Source organism: Fukomys damarensis, unplaced genomic scaffold (genome assembly GCF_012274545.1).
Source record: "Fukomys damarensis isolate Sample0158 unplaced genomic scaffold, DMR_v1.0_HiC HiC_scaffold_23, whole genome shotgun sequence".
NCBI classification, from domain to species: Eukaryota; Metazoa; Chordata; class Mammalia; order Rodentia; family Bathyergidae; genus Fukomys; species Fukomys damarensis.
In genome coordinates, this window is record NW_022900935.1 from 39,775,241 (window position 1) to 39,798,392 (window position 23,152).

At 40.3% G+C, this 23,152-nt stretch overlaps 1 protein-coding gene and 1 non-coding gene across 11 annotated transcripts in view; one reads left to right on the forward strand and one right to left on the reverse strand.

Annotated features, from left to right (window-relative positions):
• Positions 1–23,152, reverse strand: part of Kif1b (kinesin family member 1B) — a 137,396-nt gene that overhangs the window by 98,295 nt on the left and 15,949 nt on the right. For all 10 annotated transcript variants that reach the window (XM_010628094.1, XM_010628092.1, XM_010628090.1 and 7 more), the window contains 2 exons: positions 2,584–2,660; positions 1,153–1,332 (listed from right to left, as the gene is read on the reverse strand). In XM_010628094.1, coding sequence (XP_010626396.1) covers positions 1,153–1,332; positions 2,584–2,660 — 257 coding nt within the window. The remainder of the gene's footprint in view (positions 1–1,152; positions 1,333–2,583; positions 2,661–23,152) is intronic.
• Positions 3,928–4,032, forward strand: LOC117287397. The gene has a single exon (XR_004518720.1). It is a non-coding gene; the product is annotated as a U6 spliceosomal RNA (small nuclear RNA).

Sequence of the window (23,152 nt, forward strand, 5' to 3'; positions counted from 1 at the left end):
AAAAAAAAAAAAAAAAAAAAAAAAAAAAAAAAAAAAAAAAAAGAGAGAGAAATTGAATTATATGTGATTCTCTAGAAATCTAAATGGAACTTAAAATTTATTACAAGTAGCATTTTTAAAATTACTTTTGTATTAAAATGAAGTACTCTAAAATTCAGAAAAGAGGTACATATGTAGTTAACAAGAACTCCAACAAAACCTGGGCATAGTGGTGCACACCTCTGATCCCAACACTTGGGAAGCTGAAGCAGGAGGCTTCCTGTGAGATCAAAGCCAGTCTGGGCTGCACAGTGAGTTGAAGGCCAGCCTGAAGTACATAGTGAGATCATATCTCAAAGAAAACAAAGCAAAACAAAACAAAAAAAGTACTCCAATAATAAAGAAAGGAAAAGCTGGCGGGCATGGTGTCTCATGCCTACAATCCCAACACTTGGAGGCTAAGGCAGGGGGATATCTCCAAGTTTGAGGCCAGCCTAGGCCACACAGTGAGTTCAAGGCCAGCTTGAACTACATAGCAAGACCCTGTCTCAAAAAGAAAAAAAAAAAAGTAAAAGAAAGGAAAAGGTAAATGTCTAAATGTAATAAAACTTTTAGCTTAAGCATAACCTGCCACAAACAGTTATTGCTAAAGAAGTATTACACAGTGGCAAAAGGAAAGTTCCAGAACTACACTGCCTTCATTTGGATGGTGGCACTATGACTTAATTGAGCAATTGATCATGACCTCCCTGTGCCTCAGTTTTCTTGTCTGTAAAATGGAGGTGCAAGCAGGCTGTGGGGGCATATACCTGAAATCCCAGCACTTGGGAGGCTGAGGCAGGAGGCTGAGACTGCACTGTCCATGCAGTTTTCAGCACATGCCTGGCATGCATGAGATCCTGGCTTGGGGATAGAGGGAGCTGGTGCCACTCGTCAAAGGATAAAATAACATGGCACTGAGAGCACAGCAAAATCTTCATGAAACATTTATCCTTCCACATTTAAAGATAGGCATGTGTGCATGGCAGTTTTTTCCACATCACCTAGGCTCCTCTGAGGGGAAGGGACAGGGGTCATTACCTTTGTGCCTTGCACATCTTAGTGCCCTAATACATGTTTGCCAAATAAAAATTCTTGTTAAAGCAATTTAAGGCAAAATTTAAGACTTTTTACCTGTGGAATGATGCCAGCCTGGCTTTCTTCCTGTTTACCCATCATTGTGTAAGATTTCCCAGCACCAGTCTGCCCGTAGGCAAAAATACAGACGTTATAGCCCTCAAAGGCATGTAGTAGCATTTCCTTCCCAATGTCATTGTACACACGGTTTTGAGATGCAAAGCAGGGATCTTCAGGCTGTAAAGATTAAAAGGAAAATACAGGGCATTCTATTCCTATTATTTCCTATACTTTTCGATTACTTCCATAATAAATAAAAATGTTTCAAATCAGAAGTCAACTAAACTGTACTGTACATTTTAAAAGTATCCCTTACAGATTTTTCACTACACATATACCACCACGGTGTGTGCACACGCCCTCACGTAAAGTCATCCATACAAAGAAACAGCTCTATCAAATCAGCTGGCATGACCATGCTTCACCTTCTACAGCCTTACGAATCACTCTTCTAGTCAGGGAGCTCCAACAAGAGCACAGTCTCTTTCTCTCTCCAAATATTCCAGTTCCTGCCACGGACCCTTCCCTTGGCAATTAGGCTTTGTCAACAGGTTAATACATCTTTTACATCTCAACACAAAAGAGGGAAATGTACACAAAGTGTACAACAAAGAGATGGATGACACAGAGGCAAATCTGCCAGAGGTCAGGGAGTCTGGGGCTCTGCACTGAGAAAGCGCCCTGGAGGAGCCCACAGCCTTCCTAGACACTGAGAGCTCCCATTTACGCAGGGACTGCAGGCTCTTCCAGAATGTTCAGAGGCCACATTCTCCTGTTACAATTCAAAAAATTAACAGTGGTTATCCCAATCTTCGTAGCCTTCCATTCTCTCAATTTTTAACTTAAAATTAATAATACACTTAGGTTTTTTAATTTGGTACTTCCTAAGATCTGTAAGTACAGCAATGAGATCCTAAGATATTTTTAAATAAATCCTCGAGATGTCTAATGAGACTAAATTAGGTTTACTATAGATATAGTTGAATAAAGATCACTTTTATATGTGTGTGTATGTTAAACATAAATTTTCCACCAACTAAAATATTTTATTAAGAATACTTTGTTCTGGGGCCAGGGATTTAGCTCAGTGGTTCCGCCACCTGCTTTGCAAATGCAAGGCCCTGAGTTCGATCCCCAGTACAAGAAAAAAAAAAGGAATACTTTATTGTGGCCAGGAGTGGAGCCACATGCCTGTAATTCCAGCACTTAGGGGAAGGCTGAGGCAAGAGGATTACCACAAGTTCAAGGCCAGCAGGGGATACAAAACCAGGCCCTGTCTCAATACAATAAGCAAAAATTTATTCTTTGGGTAATATTCACTGTATCAAAAAGTGAACTGATGCTAGCCCACATTTGCAAAGCATCAGCTGGACCTGTTCAGCCAGGGAAAAAGACAAAGAGAAAGAACAAGTGGAGGAGGAGACTCACCGAGGTGTGAGACCAGTAGGAGTAGTCGAAGCTGAAGGACTTTGGTGCTTCCTTTGGGTTCTTTGGGTTAATAATACCTAGAGAATGAAAATGTTTAATTTTGTTAAGTCCATCAGCTACAAGTTCTTTAATTAAACATGATGTCATACTGCATACTCAAAACATCCAATCAGGATATTCGTACCACTAAGTCTCAATAAATCAATGAAAAACATAAGTACTAGGCCAGGGATTTGGCTCAGTGGTACCACCTGCCTCACAAGCACAAGGTCCTGAGTTTGACTGCCAGTACAAAGGAACAAAAAACAAAAAAACCTAAGTATCACATTTTTAAGGGGAAATTTAAAATACATAGGGAGCTTGAAAAAAAAAAATCAGACCAACAACATTCATTGTGTGTTTCCAGGACTGAGAACAGAGCCTAGTATACACTGAAGTCTCAGTGAATATTCTGCAACCGAGTATTTATCTGCCCCAGGTATGGTTAACAGTCAAAATTTGGAAATGGACCATGTTACTATTTCAAGGCATTTCATAAGACTTGAAATATTTCAACATAACCAGTACTACATTAATCCAACCACAACTGGAAACAAATTCTTTCTAAAGATCTTGCTGTCTACTTCAGAAAAGCATTTGATAATGAAGTATCTGTTACAGTCTTATTTCTGAAATCCATAGCTGACAATAATACATAAGTCATTTCATACATACATGTATGTATATATATGTGTATGTATGTTCATACAGTGGAATCACAGGCTACATGTGGAGAATGTTACAAACAGCAGAGTTCCTTTTTGATTGAAGAGCATGAAGTCTCAGTGCTCATAATAAAAGCGATTTCTCCTGTAATCAATCCAACCACATTGCATTTCAGGGAACCACTGTGAATGCAAAAACTTGAACTCTTCCTTTCTCTCTAACACAATGCATTAGCTCCTCATATTTCATGTGGAACAGAATCTTTATAACATGCAGTCATGAAATCTCAAAGGGTCAATATATCTGAACCGATCCACTACTCTACAGCAAGGCCACATCCCAGGCGATCAGTGAGATCAGGATTAAAAAATAAATCTCTCTCAGGCAGCTGCTGCTCAGGACACAAATAGCAACAGTTGCTATGGTGCTTAATTCTCCCGCTAGATTCCACTGGATCAGGGCGCACACTTGCATTCCAACCTCAGATGCTGACAAGAGTATTAATAAGGCTCACACTGCACACAAGCATGTGACAAGGAGACACGGCTCTGGAAAGAACATCTCCAACACACAAATGGAAATCTAAGCAAAGAAGTGTACTTCTAACCAAAAGGTACAGCTCACAAGAGCTAAGTAACAGTGCCTGCTTCGGCAGCACACCCACTAAAATTGGAATGATACAGGAAGATTACCACAGCCCTGCGCAAGGATGATGAGCAAATTCCTGAAGTGTTCCATATGAGAAAGAGAAAGAAAGATTTTAGTATCAGTAACGGCGATGCTGTATTCAGGCAGCAGTGGCTCTGAACCAGAATACTTTCAGTTTATTAACCTTTTTAACCCCTCCAGCCACACACAGGCTAATGTTTTCCTTTCCCCACTGGACAGATGAAGAGAGGCTAAGTAACTCACCCACGGTTAGAGAGCTGGCGAGAGGCACATCCAGGATCTGTACCAGGAGTGTCAAGCTCTGGGACACACACTCTTAGCCAAGACATCATCGTTTAGTGCTCACTCTCTAACCCATGGCTGCCAAGGCAAAGAGCAGTGGCGTTTTATGCATATCTGATGCACATGTATGTGCATGTTTATGTGTATATGGCTGCCCTCCTAAAATTAAACCATAAGCATTGTTTAAAATTCTTTTTAGCCAGGCATGGTGGCACACACCTCTACTCTCAGCACTCAGGAGGCTGAGGCAGTAATACCACAAGTTTGAGGCCAGTTTATCAACACAGTAAATTTGAGGCTAGTAGAGAGTGAGACACATATTAAATTAAATATACAAAATATTTCTTGATAAAATTTTAAAACCCTAGAACTTGCAAATGAAAAGATTCTTCTGCAAATAAAATGTTGATGACAGCACTACTTATCAGAATCCTGTGAAGACCGAACATACTCCAGGCGTGGTGGTGCACATCTATAATCCCAGCACTCCAGAGGCTGAGGCAGGAGGATCGCTGTGAGTTCGAGGCCAGTCTGGACTACATAGTGAGTTTGAGATCAGCTTTAACTACATAGTGAGACTTTGTCTCCAAAAAACAAAAATAAATACAGAATATACTACTCTTACTTCTTACTGTTTTCAAATATGCCAAGGAATTTTTCTCCTTTCACTCAATTACGAAATAAGAAGTTTCCAGACTGGGGATTAAGCTCAGTGTTTCCGCTGCCTGCCCCGCAAGCGCAAGGTCCCAAGTTCAATCTGCGGTATCAATCAATCAATCAAAAAATAGACAGATACATAGTAGGAAACTTTAAAAAAGAAATAAGTTTCCAACCAGTAAAAGGCAGAGATAGATAATGTGTCCTAGAAAGAATACAGCACTTTGCAAAACGACCAGCATGAGTACCTGTAGCCTGACTGACATACCTTTTAATATTCTATGCATATGAAGAACAATGAACAAATACAATATCTAGGTGTTTTCTGTGACCCTTGGTATTGCTGTACTGAAGTGCTCTTTAAAACTGAGGCAATACTAGATCAGTGATACCAAATGTTTTAGAGACCAAGAGCCAAACCACAATCCAAAACCCACTTATTATCACAAAGTGTCAAAACTGCCATTAATCCTGAAGACTAAGGTTTTCATTTAGGAAAAACAACTTTACATGAACATCTTTCGTCTTAAAAGAAAAACACAATAACCTACATGCCACAGGTTTGCCACCACTGACCTAGACTTTACAGAATTACATAAGAAATCCACTACATGGGCCAGGGATTCAGCTCAGTGGTTCTGCCACCTGCCTTGCAAGCCCAAGGTCCCGAGTTTGATCCCCAGTCCAAAAAAAGAAAAAGAAAGAAAAGTACTACATGAATCTTAAATTTTTTTTTAAATAGCATTTTTATCTTGTTTTACACTCTTTCAATACTTGCTGGAATGAAAATGATGCCTCACGGTCTTTAAACCAAAGCATGGAAAGCCCACTAATTAAAAATGTAAACAACAGTGCAAAACAGGAATCTTAGTTTTTGGCAAGTCAAAGTAAAAAAATCACGTTCAGCAATCCCTTAATTAAACACAAAGACCCCGCCCTGAGGACGCTCTGCATCATCCTCTACCAAGTGGCAGGAGGATGAGCGCCCTCCATGTGGGGCACAATTTAAATCTGGCTGAACACTACCATTTTCCAGAAACAAAGGAGGACAATCAGAACAATGAATATCTTTGCAATACAAACATAACACATCAGTGGATTTTATCAACTTTCACAGAAAAAATAGAATTACTGAAAGACTGTAAAAACACAGTCGGGGTTTTTTTTTAATGTTGAGTCAGGATCTCATGAAATCAACAAACTACCCAGGCTACACTCAGACTCATAATCCTCTTGCCTCAGCCTCCCAGAATGCAGAAATTACAGCCATGCCTAGCTTAAGCAGTGGTTCTTGTATCAAAGTCAACTGAGCTTAAAATGAGAGTGTAGGGCTTCTAACGTATTTCTCAGGAAGCATGCATATTAGAGCAGGGTTACCGTAACCAACAAACAGTCAACATATAAGCCATATTTTCCCAAGGTAAAAGCTGTTCCAAATATAGCACCCATTCACGGGATGGACTATTGCCAGCATGCAGGCTTTATCTAGGACACATCACCATTTGTCCACAAGAAACAGATTCCAGTCATATTTTTTTGAGAGCTGGAATCAGAGCATAACTCTTTTAAGTTTGTACTACTTTCTCTCCTATAAAACCACCTTCTCATTGTACTTTTCACCTTCTCCATCTGAGGTCTCTTCTCTGGTCATGGTTTCCCTGGAAACACAGTACAGTATATTCTAGACCTGGAGCCTGCCCCTACAACCACTTTTTCATAATGCTCTTGGAGTCACCTGAACTTGCTTCTCTCACCCTCCACAGCTGATCTGTTCTTCAGCTTCCTTGAAAATATTTCCAGCATCCCACAGCATCTCATTACAATCCTGGTCCACACCAACCCTCTCTCCTCTGAACACCTGCAGTGTCTCCTAAGTGGAGTAGGAGGACGTGCATACACAGAAACCCCAACCACCACAGCAGGCTGAGACTTCAGCTTGCCCTCTAATACAATAGCTCCTAGGAGAACTGCATCTAGCAGGAGAAATCCAAGTCCTGGTTTGTGTGTTTTGAGAGATGGGAAGAGAGAAGAGTCCACTCCTTTATCTAAAGTGTTTTGTCTCTTGAACTTTCTTTTACAATTTGATCCAACATTCAATCATTAAAAGATAAGTTGAGGGCCAGGGATTTAGTTCCAGTCCCTGCCTTGCAAGTGCAAGGACCCAAGTTCGATAACTGGTACCAAAAAGAAAAGGTAAGTTGATCTTTAAAAAAAAAAATCTCTAGATGACATTTTCAAGGATCCTATCAATAGAGCAAGTAGAATACTGGAGAGGCTTTATTCTGACCCCACCCTATAATAGGTCCATCTATAACTTGGGCACATAACAAACACTGCAACCCTCAATTCTCTTTTATGTAAATGGGTGCGCTAATAATAGTGTCTGACTTCACAGAACTGTTATGAGGTTTAATGTCTAAGCCACACCAAATTCTACCTCAGGGTCTGCCACAAGGAAAATATTCAAAATAGGTCATTCAACAAATGTCCTGTGTATACCATATTCCACATCTGGAAGATATCTAGTGAAAACAAGCTCCTGCCCTCAGGGAGCTTGCATTCTAGTAAGTCAGATAATTAACTATTAGAGATAGTACAAAGTCAAGAAAAAAAAAAAAGCAATGTCAGGATATAAAAGATGACTGCCGGGCCGGGGATTTAGTGCAGTGGTTTTGCTGCCTGACTCGGAAGGTTATGAGGTTATGAGTTCGACCCCCCATACCTTAATTAATTAATTAATTAAAATAAATGATGACTGCCACCACTTAAAAGAGATGACATAAATGGGGACTTGAATTAAATTTAAAAAACAGCAAGACCACAGTGTAGCCAGAGGGTGAACAACGAGATGAACTCAGATAACTGGCCAGGGGATAACAAGGCCACTGGGGCCTTGTGTCCAAGGTGAAAATTTTTTTTGTTTTGTTTTGGAACTCGGGACCTTGCACTTCCGAGGCAGGCGGCAGCACCACTGACCTAAATCCCCGGCCAGAGGTGAAGCTTTTTAGTTTTGTTCTACAAACGGTAAGAAGCCAATAAAATATTTTAGGTAGAGGAGAGGTTTGATCTGATTTGTATTTCCAGAACATGGCCAGCTACTCTCTGACAAGGGCAGAGCAGAGAGACAGAAGGCTACTGTATGTAGTGCTGATACAGATGAGAATAAAACAGTAAGAAGTAACCAGATTTAGGGTAAATTGTGAAGGCAAAGATAACAGGACATACTGATGAGTTGCTGTTGAGAAAAGAGAAAAAACACAAGTAACTCCAGTATTTTTTTACCTGAGCAACTAAAATAATGGTAAGAATGAATGAAGGAGGAGCCACTCTGGGCAGGGAGGGACAGAAAACAACAGTTCTGTTTAGGACACACTGAGTAGGACACAGGCGTTAGGTCTTCCAGTCCAGTGGAGTTGGCTGGTGGGTGGGCAGGTCTAGAGTTCCACAGAGAGATCCAGACTGGAAAGACCAATCTGGATGTCATGATCCAATAACAAGGGACTGCGTGAAAACACCCACAGAGTTGGTCTTCTCTGGACAAAGAAATGAGGACAAAAGCCTGGCTGGGTAAGGAAGAACTGAAGATGGCCTGGACGGAAGGAAGGCAATCTGCAAAGTGGCCAGCACTAAGATCCAGGAGAAGAAATGGTTCAGGAGGCAGCCTCGCTATGTTCCCTGCCATTATTACCATGACTATTATCATAAGCACCTTCAGGACTCACTGCCCAAGGAGTGAGTCTCTGTTCAGGCTGTGATGTCATTTCCCCAACCCCTCCCTGCCTCGGTGCTCTTCTGTTTCTCAGCTCAAGTCACCACCCAAATCTTCTCTGGTTTCAAGGCTGCTCTTCTGAGTTCTTCATAAATCTGAAAGGGAGCTGCAGCATCTAAGACCTAAATACATATTTTCCCAGGTCCAAAGGGAAGATGATTCCTTGTTAATCCTTCCCATACGACTTTCACACCTTTTCCCCTTTATTCCTAACACTGTTGGCCACATTCATTATCTAGTAGAGCTAGAAAACAGCAGGACAGTGCCCTTGCTGTAGAGGCTGAGTGGAAGACCCTTACCCACAATAAACAAACAAGGATCATGCAGGGTATGATGGCACACAACTGTAATCCCAGCTACTCAGGAGGCTAAGGCAGGAGGACCACAAGTTTGAGGACAGCCTGGGCAACTCAACAAGACCTCGTCTCAAAACAAAAATCAAAAAGGGCTGAGGACAAAGGTGTAGCTACTCAGGAGGCTAAGGCAGGAGGACCACAAGTTTGAGGACAGCCTGGGCAACTCAACAAGACCTCGTCTCAAAACAAAAATCAAAAAGGGCTGAGGACAGATGTGAGCATTCCCTGTCAATTCCAGTACTGCATAAAACAACAACAACAACAACAACAACAACAACAACAAACCACAAAACATTTCAAAAGTCTTAACTGACTGATGAATCATGGGTAGCCTCTTTCCTGGAGTCACTTGAAATCCAATTTACTCTAATGAAACTGAAAGGGAAGTAGTATTCTGAAAGTCATTCTTAGAAGCTAGTATTACCCCGATTCCAAAACCAGAAAAGGACCCAACCAAAGAAAACCATAGGCCAATCTAACCAACACTGGGGCAAAAATCCTCAATAAACTGCTGGCAAACAGAACACAACAAATTATCAAAAAGATCACATGTCATGGCCAAAGAGGCTTCATTCTAGGGATACAAGGATGGTTCAACAAATGCAAACCAATAAATGTAACACATCATATAAAGAGAAGGGTAAAAATTACTTGATCATCCCAATCACACAGAAAAGGCCTTTGACAAAATCCAACATCCATTTATAATAAAAACCCTGAAGAAAACAGATAAGGACCTTATCTCAATCTGATAAAAGCCATTTATGACAATTTACTTCCAAAATCTTTTTTTTTTTCCTGGTTTTTTGAGACAGGGTCTCACTACAGTTGAGACTGACCTGGAACTCACTATGTAGCCCAGGCTGATCTCAAACTCACAGCAATCCTCCTGACTCCGCCTCCCGAGTGCTGGGATTACAGGCGTGTGCCACCACACCCGGCTCAAAATCATATTAAATGGAGAAAAACTGAAAATTTTCCCTCTAAAATCAGGAACAACACAAGGATGTCCACTACCCCCACTCCTGTTTAGCACAGTCCTTGAAACAGCCACAGCAGTAAACCAAGAGAAAGAAATACAAGGGATATGTAGAGAAAAGGAAAAAGTCAAATTACTTGCAGATAAATCTCTACATAGAAGACCCAAAAATTCTCACCAAAAAACTTGTAGAATTAATAACAAAATTCAAACAATAAACCAGGATACAAAATCAACACATAAAAATCAATACCAGTCCTGTACACTAATAACAGACTCACTGAAAAAGAAATTAGGAAAAAAATACCATTCAGAACAGCACCAAGAAATATTAAATACTCAGGAATTAAATTAACCAAAGAAGTGAAAGACCTCTACAATGATAACTACAGTACTCTGAAAAAGAAGACTGAAGAAGATATCAGAAAATGGAAAGATATCCCATTCCTGGATAGGCAAAACCAATATAGTCAAACTGGCCATACTTTCAAAACTGATACACAGATTTAACATGATCCCAATCAAAATACCAACAGCACCGCTCACAGAACTGGAGAAAACAATCCTAAAATTCATATGGTATCAGAAAAGATCCAGAATAGCAAAAGCAATTCTGGGTAATGAGCAAAGGAGGAAGCATCACAATCCCAGGTTTGAAGTTGTATTACAAAGTTATAGCAATAAAAACAGCATGGTACTGGGCACAAAAACATGTGGATCAGTATAGCAGGAAAGTATGCAGAAACAATCCCAGGCACATTCAGCTATGTGATCTTTTTGTTTGTTTGTTTTTGGTACCGGAGATGGAACTTGGGGCCTTGTGCTTACAAGGCACAAGGTGGAACCACTGAGCTAAATCCCAAGCCCTTTTTGCTTGTTTTTTGTGACAGAGTCTTGCTATGTAGTTCAGACTGGCCCTGAACTCACTCAATATGTAGAGCAGGCTGCCTCAAACACACAGTGATCCTCCTGCCTCAGCCTCCTGAGTGCTGGGATTATAGGTGTGCACCATCACACCCAGCTCAGCTATTTGATCTTTGAGAGGGGGCAAAAAGTACACTTAGAGAAAATAATAAGTGGTGCTGGGAAAACTGGCTATTTACATGGCAATTAGGGTTAGATCCATATATCTCACCATGTACTAAATTAAAATAAAAATGGATCAAAGATCTAAAAAGGAAAAGTCTACTGAAAAACTTTTGAAGACATAGGCACAGACAAGGACTTTCTGAATAGAACCCTAAAATGGCACAACTAACAATACAAGAATCAACAAATGGGATCATACCAAATTTAAAAACTTCTGCCCAGGAAAGAAAACAGCCAATAAAGTGAAGAGAAAACCTACAGAATGGGAAAGAAATTTTGCTAGCTATTTCTCAAAGGACTAATATTTAGAATATACAAAGAACTCAAAAAATTAGACCCCAAAAATGAAAATCCCAATCAAAAAATGGGCAGGAGAAATAAACACTTCTCAGAAGAAGTACAAATGGCCTATAAATACATTAAAAATGTTCAACATTGTTGGCTGTTAGAGAAACACATATTAAAAGAACTCTTGAGATTCCATCTTGCTCCAGAAACATCTTGCTCCAGAAACAATGGCCATCAAGGAGAAGCCAAATAATAATAAATGCTGGCAAGGCTTGGAGGGTAGGGTTGGGAGAAGGAAGCCTTCTGCATTGTTTGTGGGAATGAACGTAAACTAGCACAAACACCGTGGAAATCAGTATGGAGATTCCTCAAAAAACTAAAACTAGAATTTCCAATTGACCCAACTATTTCCCTTCTAAGTCTTCCCCGAAGAGTAAAAGACACTATATTACAGTGACATATACACACTCATGTTTATAGCAGCACAACTCATAAAAGCTAAATCTTAGAAGCAGCCTATATGCCCATCAAGAGATGAATGAATAAAGAAAATATAGCATTTATGTCCAATGGAGTACTTAGTTTGCCTTAAAGAAGGATAAACCTCATTTGTAGAAAAATGGATGCATGTTGAGACCACAATGTTAAGTAAAATAAATCAAGCTTAAATATTGCATGGTTTCTCTTATATGAGAAACAGAATAAATAGAGTAAAACAAAGACAGATAATAGAAAACGAGGGAGCTAGATCTTTTTCAAATGGGAAGGGGGTCAAAAGATGGAAGGAGAGTGGGAAGGGATGAAAAGGGGATAAAAGAGAAATGAGATGTGTTAAGTACGTGAACCAACTCTGCACAAGAAATGTAATCATGATGTACTGCAAACACATACTTAAAACAACCCCAAAAAAACCCTCATTTCCTAACCTTTCTCTTTGCCTTCTTTGCAACTTTGTTACCTAAGCAAAGAAATGCAGAAATAAGGTTCTGATTACAGAATCCTAGAAACTAGGGCAGTCAAAACAAGATTTGTACTTAAAAGCCTTTCTACTCTCCAGGATAAATTTGTTTATCTAATATCTCAAACCCTCTAATGTAGTAATTATACTGTTGTTGGCAAACTACTAAGATTGTGCCTACATCTATAATTAAGATATCAGTGTGGGAACACTGTAACTTTATATTAACTTTTCTTACACAGCAGGTTTGGGGCTTGTTAAAAACGCCAGTGACATCTTCAGTACCATCGTCCTCTTCCAAAAACCTTTTGTAGCAAAAATTAAGAAAAATGGCACATAATAAAAAATACTGTGAGCACTATTTATATTTTAAAATCCACAGACAGGTCCCTCTCCTCAAAGTAATATAATTCTAGAAATATAATAAATGGTATAAATCACATCACCATAAAATGGATTTGAGCAAAATACCTACAATCACAAAGCTTCTTAATCATTTGAAATAACAAACTTAGATCCTTAATCTTATAAAACAGACAGAGAAGCACTATGTGTTCACAATGTACTAAAAAAAAAAGTGTTTGTATACACACACAGTAGGAAAAAACAACTCTTTAGTGTCACATTGTGATCACTCTGATAAAGAATATGCTAGCTATAATACTTTTATTTATTTATTTATTTATTTATTTATTTATTTTGGTACTGGGGATTGAACTCCGGTCCTTGAGCTTGCAAGGCAGGCCACCAAAATGCTGAGCTAAATCCCCGGCTATAATACTTTTAAACTCTCAATTAACAACAACAAAACAATTCTGTTCTCCCTAACCAAATTCTGGGTGATTTTATTAAAGGGAAAGGATCTGGAAGTCCTAGATCTTATTTAATCTACATGGCCCACAGACTTCTGAACTAATCATAATCCCCCACCCCCATTTTTCATGCTCTATCAAGAGATACCAAGATCAATTTTAACAGAACAATGAAATTCCTACTAGCCATAGACATTCAGCAATACCGATGGAACAGTAAATAGGAACCACTGTGAGCAGGACAAGTACTAAGCACAGAAGAAAAGAGTCAGAGCACCAGGGCCGAACAGGTGAGTTCATTTCTAACTCTCCCAATTTTCAGATCTGTGAGGGCCCAGGTGAGCGAGCCAGCATCTCCTTACCGATGCCTCTCCTAGAAATGAGTAAAATTAGAGTCCCTTTATTGTGAGGAATGAAAGATTTTCAAAATGTGTAAGTGCCAAAGTGTGCATGGCACAGCTTAACTGGTTGTTGATTTTTAATCACAGTATTTTTCCCCAAGAAAAGGCAATTTAAAAGTAAAGGTTTCTGGCTTTCTCTTTGCCTCCTCTGGTTTATTCACAATGAAAGAACTCTGGTGTAAGAAAAGAACAATGGGTTCAGTGGCCTGCCTTGCAAGTGCAAGGACCCGAGTTCAATACCCAGTACCAAAAAAAAAAGAACAGAACAATGGCTCGAGAAACAATAAGTATAGTTAAATCATTTCCTCATTGTGTGGCTTCTGCTAATTCTGGCCCTTCTCTGTTCTACTGAAACAAAGGGCTTCTCAGACACTGTCCACCTCTCCCCTCGCATCCCCCCAGTGCTTTCCAACAGTCATCACACTGCTTTGATAGGCTAAGCACATCCAAGGCAGCACTAAAAAGTCTCACAAAGCATGGTGACCTTGTGGCCTGTGTGTGCTGAATAACAAAAGCGTGATTTCCTACAGACACTGGAAAACCCAATTTCACATTTCTTGTTCCTACCACTCGTGTGCACACAAGGCTTCACCCGTCAACAGTACAACTAGAACAGTTCCTAGCCTACTGTAATGCCTATCCCTTGACAGACCAAGACTTCAACCTATGAACACCTACCCCGCCTAACACAGGACTGAAGTAGCAGTCCCTTGTCAGTAGTTCCCATTACGGCACTTCACACTCCACTGGGCAACTACCAAAAGCAATCAGCACCGTGTTACAGGCATGGACTTTTAATAATGAATGGGGGGGTGGGGGGACACTAGATATAAGAAACCAACAAAGGCAGCCTGAAGTACAGTTGGGATTTCAATCAAAGCAACCTCAAATGACTTGAACAATAAAACACAAAACAGCAAGAAGAGAACTAGGTTTGCGATAAGATTTTATCCAGTTGTCTCCTGTAGTTGTTCTATTGTGAAAACTAAGTAGTTGAAAAAGTTTAGAGAGAATGAAAAGATGAAAATAAAGTGTTTGTAGATGGGGAGGGGAGGAGGGGAGGAGGGGGTGAAGGGAGAGCAGAGGTAAGGGGAAAAAATGAGAATCAAGACTTGTCATGTAGAGGTACAAGATCCCAACAATGAATGTAACTGTACTGTATCCCTAAAATGTACCAATAAACTCAATTAAAGCTGAAAAAAAAAAAGAAAAAGTTTAAATTATATAATGTAACACAACAGTAGAAAAAGCTCCATCAAACTTAATGACAGATTCAATTACTTCTGCTGTTAAACACATTACCATTGAAAATACTGTAATTTAGGTTCTAAAATTAACCACAAAAAATAAACTTTCAAACACCATCCTATGCAGTATATATCATCTCATCTGATCCTTACAATAACTCTGAGATAGCAGGCTGAGCAGACCTTAGAAACATCTCCTGTTTTGTTTTCATTTTCTTTTTTAGTGATGGTGATTGAACCTTATGCCTCATACACACTAAACAAACACAGGTCAAATCAGAGCATGGTCCATAAATACGACAGTGCTATGGAGCTACAAAAGTATGCTCTTTTGCAGGGGAAGGAAAGGGGGACTGAAGCTGGGCTGGGTTTCACACAGGCTAAGCACGCGGCTAAGAGCAAGCAATACTACACACCCTGAAATTTAACAAACAAGGGAGTGCACCCAACAGACCATTAAGTGACAGACTTACGATGCTACGATGTTTGACACAATGGTCATCGCACAAACTTTAGCTGTTACTATTCTGATGACAAGGGAATCATTTCAGAGTTCAAGAAAAAAATAGTTTGTTTTCTACTCTAAAAGGATCGCACCTGCTGTTCTGCTGAGAACCAAGTGCTAGAGGAGACTTGTGAGGCTCCCGCAGGTGTGCACACTGAGGAGGTGAGGAGCAGGCGGATTCTGGTGCACTCTGGCACAGCATGCAGGACCTTTCCTTCTCTATCCACATGGCCTTATGTTGTTCTTCACAGCATTACTTTCTTTCTTTTTTTATTCCTTTTTCTTTTTTTTTTTGGTACCAGGGATCAAACTCAGGACCTTGTGCTTGATAGGCAGGTGGTGGAACCACTGAGCTAAATACCCGGCCCCTTCACAGCATTTCTATGAGGTAGCGCACTAAGGCTCAAGTGTCTGACAAGGGATTAGCTAAATAAAATATGCTGTATAACCACTGAAATCATGTTCTTGAAAGATACTTAAGAATGTACTCGATAAATCAATGAATTTAATTAATATAATAATGGGTATTTTGCTCAGCTTTGAGCTCAAGTGAAAGAAAAACAAGAAATTTTCCTGTATATACATTTACATCTTAGTTAACATTGACTGATGCATCCACTCACTCACTGAATATTTACTAAATAACAGGCATTAGGCCACATACTGAGAATAACAGAGACATGGCCCCTACCCTCACAGCCTTCCCTAGTAGAAAGAGACAATCAAATGTCCCAGTACAACTGAGAGATAGCTATTAAGAATAGTATGTGTGGGCTGGGGAATTCAGCTCAGTGGCACAGTGCTTGCCTCATAAGTGCAAGGTCATGAGTTCAATTCCTGGTACCACACACAAAAAAAGAATATAGTATGTGCATTAAGTCATGACTATTAAACTGCTAGAACAAAATGACAGGAAATATTATTATTCAAATAGAGCACTCAGGCTAGGCATGTTGTTGAACACCCACAATTCCAGGTACATGGGAGATCGAGGCAAGAAAATCTAAAGTTTGAGGATAGCCTGTGCAGCTTAGTGAAATCTTGTTGCTAAATAGGAAGTAAAAAGGGCTAAGGATGTAGCTCAGCAGAAAAGAAACCTCCTCCCCCTGGTTTAATCTCTAATCAAGGAGGAGGAGGAGAAAGAGGGAAAGGAAAAAGAAAAGAAATAATAAAGCACTCATTTAAAGAGGTTAGCTCTATTGCTAAAGGACATTAAGGAATAAAACTATCTTAATAAAATAGTTGAGGCCAGGGATTTAGCTCAGAGGTGCTACTGCCAGCCTTGCAAGTGCAAGGGCCCAAATTCGATCCCTGGTACCAAAACAAACAAACAAACAGTTGACTTCAATTTCTCCTTCAGGTAAAAATAAGCAGGTAGATTTCATCAGAGTCAGCTTGTGGGTTAGCTGTAATGATATACTGTGCTTATGAATGAACAAGGGATGGGCATGTAGCTTAGCAATACAGCACCTGCCTAGCAGGTGCAAGGCCCTGGGTTCAATCCCCAGTTCTGGGAAAAATTTTTTTGAAAATCATAAGCCAGGTATGGTGGCACACAACTGTAACTCACTATTCTGGGAAGCTGAGGCAAGAAAACTGCAAGTCTGGGCCAAGCTTGGGCAACTTAGAGACTTAAAGAGACCCTGTCTCAAAATAAAAAAATGAAAAAATGGCTGGGGATGTAACTCAGCGCACAAGCCCTGGGTTCAATCCCCATACTGTATGGGGTGGGTGTAATAGTAAACCAAGGACCAGGGATACAGCTCACTTACAGAGAGCTTAAGAGTACTTCCCTAGCATGCTTAGCATACTTGCCTAGCTTGCCTGAAGTCCTGAGTTTGAAGCCAGATACTGCTAAACAAACAAATCTTTAAACCTATCAAAAAAGAAAAATCCTAGTGCAACAAAAACAAAAAACCTATAATTACACTTTAAGAACCTATTTTAAAAGCCCAAATAATATATTTTTCTCCTTCAGATACCTTTAAAAAAATTTTTTTAAATGAGGATACTGGGCTGGCTGCGGGGGCAGCTCAGGAGTAGGCTTGAGACCCTGGGGTTCAAGACTCAAGGACCAAAAATGAAGGAAAAACTATGGATATCTTTCATCAAGTAACCCCTATTCGGGCCAGGGATTTAGCTCAGCGGTTCGTGGCCTGCCTTGCAAGCGCAAGGACCCGAGTTCAATCCCCGGTACCAAAAAAAACAAAACAAGTAACCCCTATTCAACAGATTTTTGCTCAAGAAATATATACAACCATTCCTCTTCAAAAAATGCTTACTGGGCTAGGCATGGTGGCACACATCTGTGGTCCCAGCTATTTGGGAGGCTGAGACAACAAATCACAAATTTAAGGCCAGCCCAGGCAACTTGGTGAAACCTTGCAAAGGCAGGGACCTGAGTTCAATCCCCGATACCAAAAACAAAAACAAAAAAAACATGTCTTGGTGTACAGAAAAGAACAGAGTACACATCAAGATGTGAAGTCTTCTCTGAATGGTAAGGTTAGAAATGATGTTTCTTACCTGGCCCTCCTCTTCTTGTTTTTAAAATAAACTTTAAAAAGGAAAGAAAAAGTCACTCTTTCTATTTTGGGGTGTTTTTTTTCTCTTTTTCTTCTTTTGGTTAGTTGGAACACTCCTTGGACCAGGTGTTGGTGTTGCAGGGCCCTTCCCACCTCTCTCTCTCTCCTCTGCTCTTCTCCCTAGCTCAGCCCCACCCCACCCATCCCCTTCCCCAGGACTGGTCTAGTCTTTTGTGTTTTCATCTGTTCAAGAAGAGACTGAAACTGAAAACAGTAAGAACAAAAACAAAATTTGTATGGCAGTTTTTTTCTTTTTATCGCTCATTTTTAACTTCACAAATAAATGATAAAACCTCAAAAAAATGATTTTTCTTTGTTTTTTCTGTGTTTTCCAATTGCTGTCTCTTCTGTGATTTTTAATTGCTTTTATTTTGAGAACAAAAGACATTACAGGCTATCTATCTTAAAAACGTAGAGTTCACTGATACATCTTACGTGTGATAAACAGTTCTGAAGTACAGAGCAAGGCTAGGCTGAACCGGGTGCTGTGAACTACAGAACTTCCTTCTGTGTCTTTATCAACAGCCTAAGACCACAACAATCCTCAGGACAGAGCCACTACCAGGTAAACACCAGAGGCTAACTCCTCCTCAAGCACTAGAGCTCTCTGTCAGGGAAGACAGAGAGAGGCTATTACTTAAAAATTGAGACTCCTCAAATAACCAGACTGTAAGCCTCATTCAGATCTACTTCAAAGGCACTGCAACAAATTATTGTGCTGTAGATACTAGAAAGAAGCTGCTACTGATTATGGAAATTTTAACAGCAATGACTAAAAGTAAATTGAATGCCTTAAACACCAATTTTAGGAAGGTACAAGGAATATGAAACAGTCTGAGGGCTGCTCCTTTTTCTGTCAGGTTGCTGTCTTTCTTGTGAGGTACATTAAGAGAGTGAAAACCTGCTGACCAGCACTTGGCCCAACAGTCCAAAGGGAAGCTGTGGAGGGAAACCCTCAGCCACAGCAGATGGAAGAGCATCATAGCAGAAAGAAGTATGCTACTCTTCCCGCTCTGCTGAGAAACGGGTAACACCCAAGATAATTACAGAATCTTTCCTCTGAACACAGAATTTTCTTAGTATAAACCAATGACAAAACAGAAAGCAACTACTGCTGCAACATGACAGTTAAGTCAAAAGAATCCTCTTGCTAATCGAAGCAACCAGAAGATGTATCATCCTCAGCTGCTCTCAATGCAGTGCTATAAATTCAAGCTCCACAGCAGAACTTGTGAAAAACTGCAGGGAGGCCAAAAACAAAACAATGGTTTCAATACCACCAGACCAGTAGGTTTTGTTCCTATCACCAAGCATCCCTTTATTTTTATTACCTGCTTGCTTGCTCATTTTTTGAGACAGGGTCTCTCTGTGCAGTTCAGGCTAGCCTTGAGCTCACTGTCATCCTCCTGCCTCAGCTCCTGAGTGGGCTGCTAGGATTACACCATGCCTAGCCCAACCATTTACAGACAAATGCCAAGGTCATCTTCATTTCCAGAATCAAGCAGATCAGCAAAAGCTGCACACACATACAAAAATGTCTTGATATGTTATGCCCATGTGATCAAATGCAACAAAAGCTTTTAAACAACAGAAAGCAAAAAAAAAAAAAAAGCCTACTATCATGTCTACAACACAGCACAATCTGATGCCACTCTTTATGACCATAAAATCTATCCCAGTAGAAGGAACGATATACATATAGAGATACATTCTAGAACAGCAGTAAGCTGCTATCTGAGAAGTCATGAAATATTACTGTGTAATGTGTAGAGAAAGATATGGTGTGTTTTGAGCAAGAGGAAAAAGAAGGCAAATGCTGCTATAAAAACTGAATGGGAGGGCCGGGGGTTTACCTTAGTGGCACTGCATCTGTCTTGCAAGAGCCAAATCCTGAGTTCAGTCCCTAGTACCAAAAAAAGAAAAAACTTTATGGGAGCTAGGCATGGCAGCACACAGCTCTAACTCCAGCCCTCTAGGAGGCTGAAGCAGCAGAACCTAGAGCTCAGGTCCAGCCTGGGCACCTTAGCAACCTAGAAAAACCATCTCAAAATTGAAAAGGGTTGTGAATATAGCTCAGTGCAAAGGGTCTGAGTTCAATCCCCAGTACTGGGAAAAAACAAAACAAAACACTACAAACACCTAAATGGGTGAGAGATGAAGTTCCACAGCAAAGCCAGTGGCCAGGAGACAGCCTGTGCGAAAGAATGGGCTCGACCCTGACCCTGCAAGGAACTGTGCCATCAGGGTACAACCAAGAACTGAGAGTGCAGGACCATGACCTGCTCCAAAGTGATTTTAATCAGCTCAGCCCAGAGGCCTCTCCATTCACACCCAGCTGCTGCTGCTCCAAGTCCTCACCTCGCCACAGGAAAGTGCTGCGTTTCCACATGTAAAGGTGGTTCACCATCACCGGAGCCCAAGCTGACTTCAACAGAATACTGAAATCTTCTTTCTACACTACAGAAACCTCTTTATCTTATTGTTGCCCAGCTTACTATGCTCCAGTCAATGAGAATCATGTAACCCATGTGGGAATCGTCCTTCAGAAAAGAAAGGAGTGAACATGTGGCTAGAAAGTTTCAGAACAAGAAGGCTGCAGGCAAGGACTGTGCACTGGATATAATATTGCCTCTTCCCTGATATGGACACATGTGGGTATCCAACAGCTTCACCTTCAAGATTACCTAGGACTAATTTATGCTAGAAAAACATACAAATTTAAAAGCATTCTTATGTCAAGTGTGATGGTGCACAACTATAATCCTAGCAACTCAGGAGGCTGAGGCAGGAGGATCCTGCCAATTGGGTGCTAGCCTGAACTACATAGTTCAAAAGCAGCCTGAACTGAATAGTGAGACCCTGTCTCAAAAAACAAAATAAAACAAAACCAAAAAAACATCATTTTTAAAAAATGCTTCCTTTCTCAATCTGTTTTGTCCCTGCCCTTCTTCCACCCCAAATTTTCAGCAGTGGACACAGAATCATTCTCTGTGCCAGTTGTGCCATGGAGTGTTTGGTTTAGAAAGGTACATGTGAATGAAAAAAGCCTTTAAAAATATACAGTGTGAGCAAAAGACAGAAAAAAAAAAAAAACCAAGGTTGCTTCTGTCCCATTAAGATTGACAGTGAAGAAAACAAAAGACCCTGGGAGAGGATGACTGTAAAAGGAGGAGACATAGCAAAGGGGGAGAGATAGAATCGTGTGATTAAAGACAATGCAGAGTGCTCGCTTTGGCAGCACATATACTAAAAAACCAAGCAGAATACTGCGGTCCAATCACCCCACGGAGTGCCTCTTGCAGCATAAAGGAAAACCAGCTTTATCCACCTGCTGTTGTGCTGGGAAATTTATGTAAGTTCATTGTCTCCAAATTTAGACATATAAACTAACCATAAATGAGTGCGTTTTTTAAAACAAAGTAGCTAGACAATAAAAAATGTTTCCAAAGTGGGAGAAACTTAGAATGTAATGAGGTATTACTGAACAAAGCCATCTGTATGTTCTTGGGACTTCAAAATGTCAAAGCAGTAACATTTATCTGTGTGTGGAAAATTTTTCCTCTGAGACCAGAAAGCGCTCAAATAAAATGGCTACTACTCAGTTTTCACACTTTGCACATCCCTCAAGTATGCTTTTGTCCTTTTTCTTAAGAGACCTTATGGCAGGAACATTCCATAGCTTTCCATCTGCAATCAGCTGTATCCCTGCGAGCAGCAGTCCAACCAGTTTGCTAGCACAGCAGCCTCTTAATGGGGCTCACATGTGTAGCTGTGCTTTCTGCAACAATGGTATTTTCAAAATGTAGCTGGGCACAGTGTTGCATGCCTGTCACTGCAGCACTTGAGAGGCTGAGGCAGGAGGATCACTGTGAATTCAAGGCCACCCTGGACTACATAGTGAGACCCTGTCCCCCCAAAAGAACTAAACAAAACAAAAATCCAGGGGCAAGTCTCTTATATAAAATACAATAGTCCTCACATCATGAGTTACTTTCCAAGAACAGACACCCTTAAAAAAAAATCAAAATGTCCCCAAATCCTTTGAACCATGGTAAAGTTTACCTTAAATACTTTCCTTTTCCAAACCTGATCTAATGAGGGTTTTTCTTTGTAAACTAACATAAATTTAAAAGTGACAAATTTCTCCTGCTGAAATTTTACATTCAGAGATACAATGTGTTACAGGCAGATGGTGTGAAGGCAAAGTACCATTACCTAGTCCTAACACCATTAACAAGCTAAAATTCTGAATTTTCCCCAAGCATACTGGATATTTTGTTAAAATCCTACTCACTCTTCAAAGTCCTGCTTAAACACCATTTCACGAACGGCTCTTTAGATTTGATCTTTGTCAATTCACATTTGCACTTTTTTTTTGGTACTGGAGATCGAACTCAGGACCTTACAGCCCAGGTTCAATACTTTTTAAAACCAGCTTTATTCAGATATAATTTATATACCATAATGTTCACTCATTTAAAGTGTATAGTTCAATACTGATTTTTGTGTCACTTTTTCTTTGGCAATTATTCATGGGATATACACTAATTTATAGTCATACAAGCACAACTGATAAAGGTAAAATATAAGGATATAGATGTTTAGACTCTTACTTTTTTTGAGACAGCTTTGCTCTGCTACACAGGCTGAACTCAAACGCCTGGGCTTAAACACCTGCCTCAGGCTCCTGACTAACAAGAACTACAGGCATGTGCTACGGGCATGTGCCACTATGCCCAGCACTTGAGTCATTTTTAGAGACTTGATTGTTACAAGCCCTATCAAGTTCAGAGGTGGGTACAGGCAACTGGACATACAAAGGTGCACATGAGCCACACTGAAATGCAGACTGCAGAATCTAGCAGGCTTCCCTAAGGATCACACATTTCCCCGGTAGACTTCTCCACACAGAACACTGGCAAGGGGCACAGAGGCAGACGCAGTCAGAATGGGCACTGCAGCAGTAATCTGGGTCTGAAAAATCAATGACTCTGCTTTATTGCAAAGATACAGGTTTAAAAGTGGCACAGCCCACTTCTATTTTAAATAAGAATTTGTCTGCAGAACCTTAGTAAGCAATATGGTAGTGCAAGTACAGAAGAAACAGGCCTAAGTCACTTTTACCTAGACAATTCTACAGAGAAACAAGCCAGAAGCAACGACTGGTCATTTTCACACTGATCTGTAAGTTTACTATTTCAACTCAGCCACTGTAAGGTAGAAGTTTTAATACCATCTCAGCAGGCTCAACTGCTATTGAAGATCAG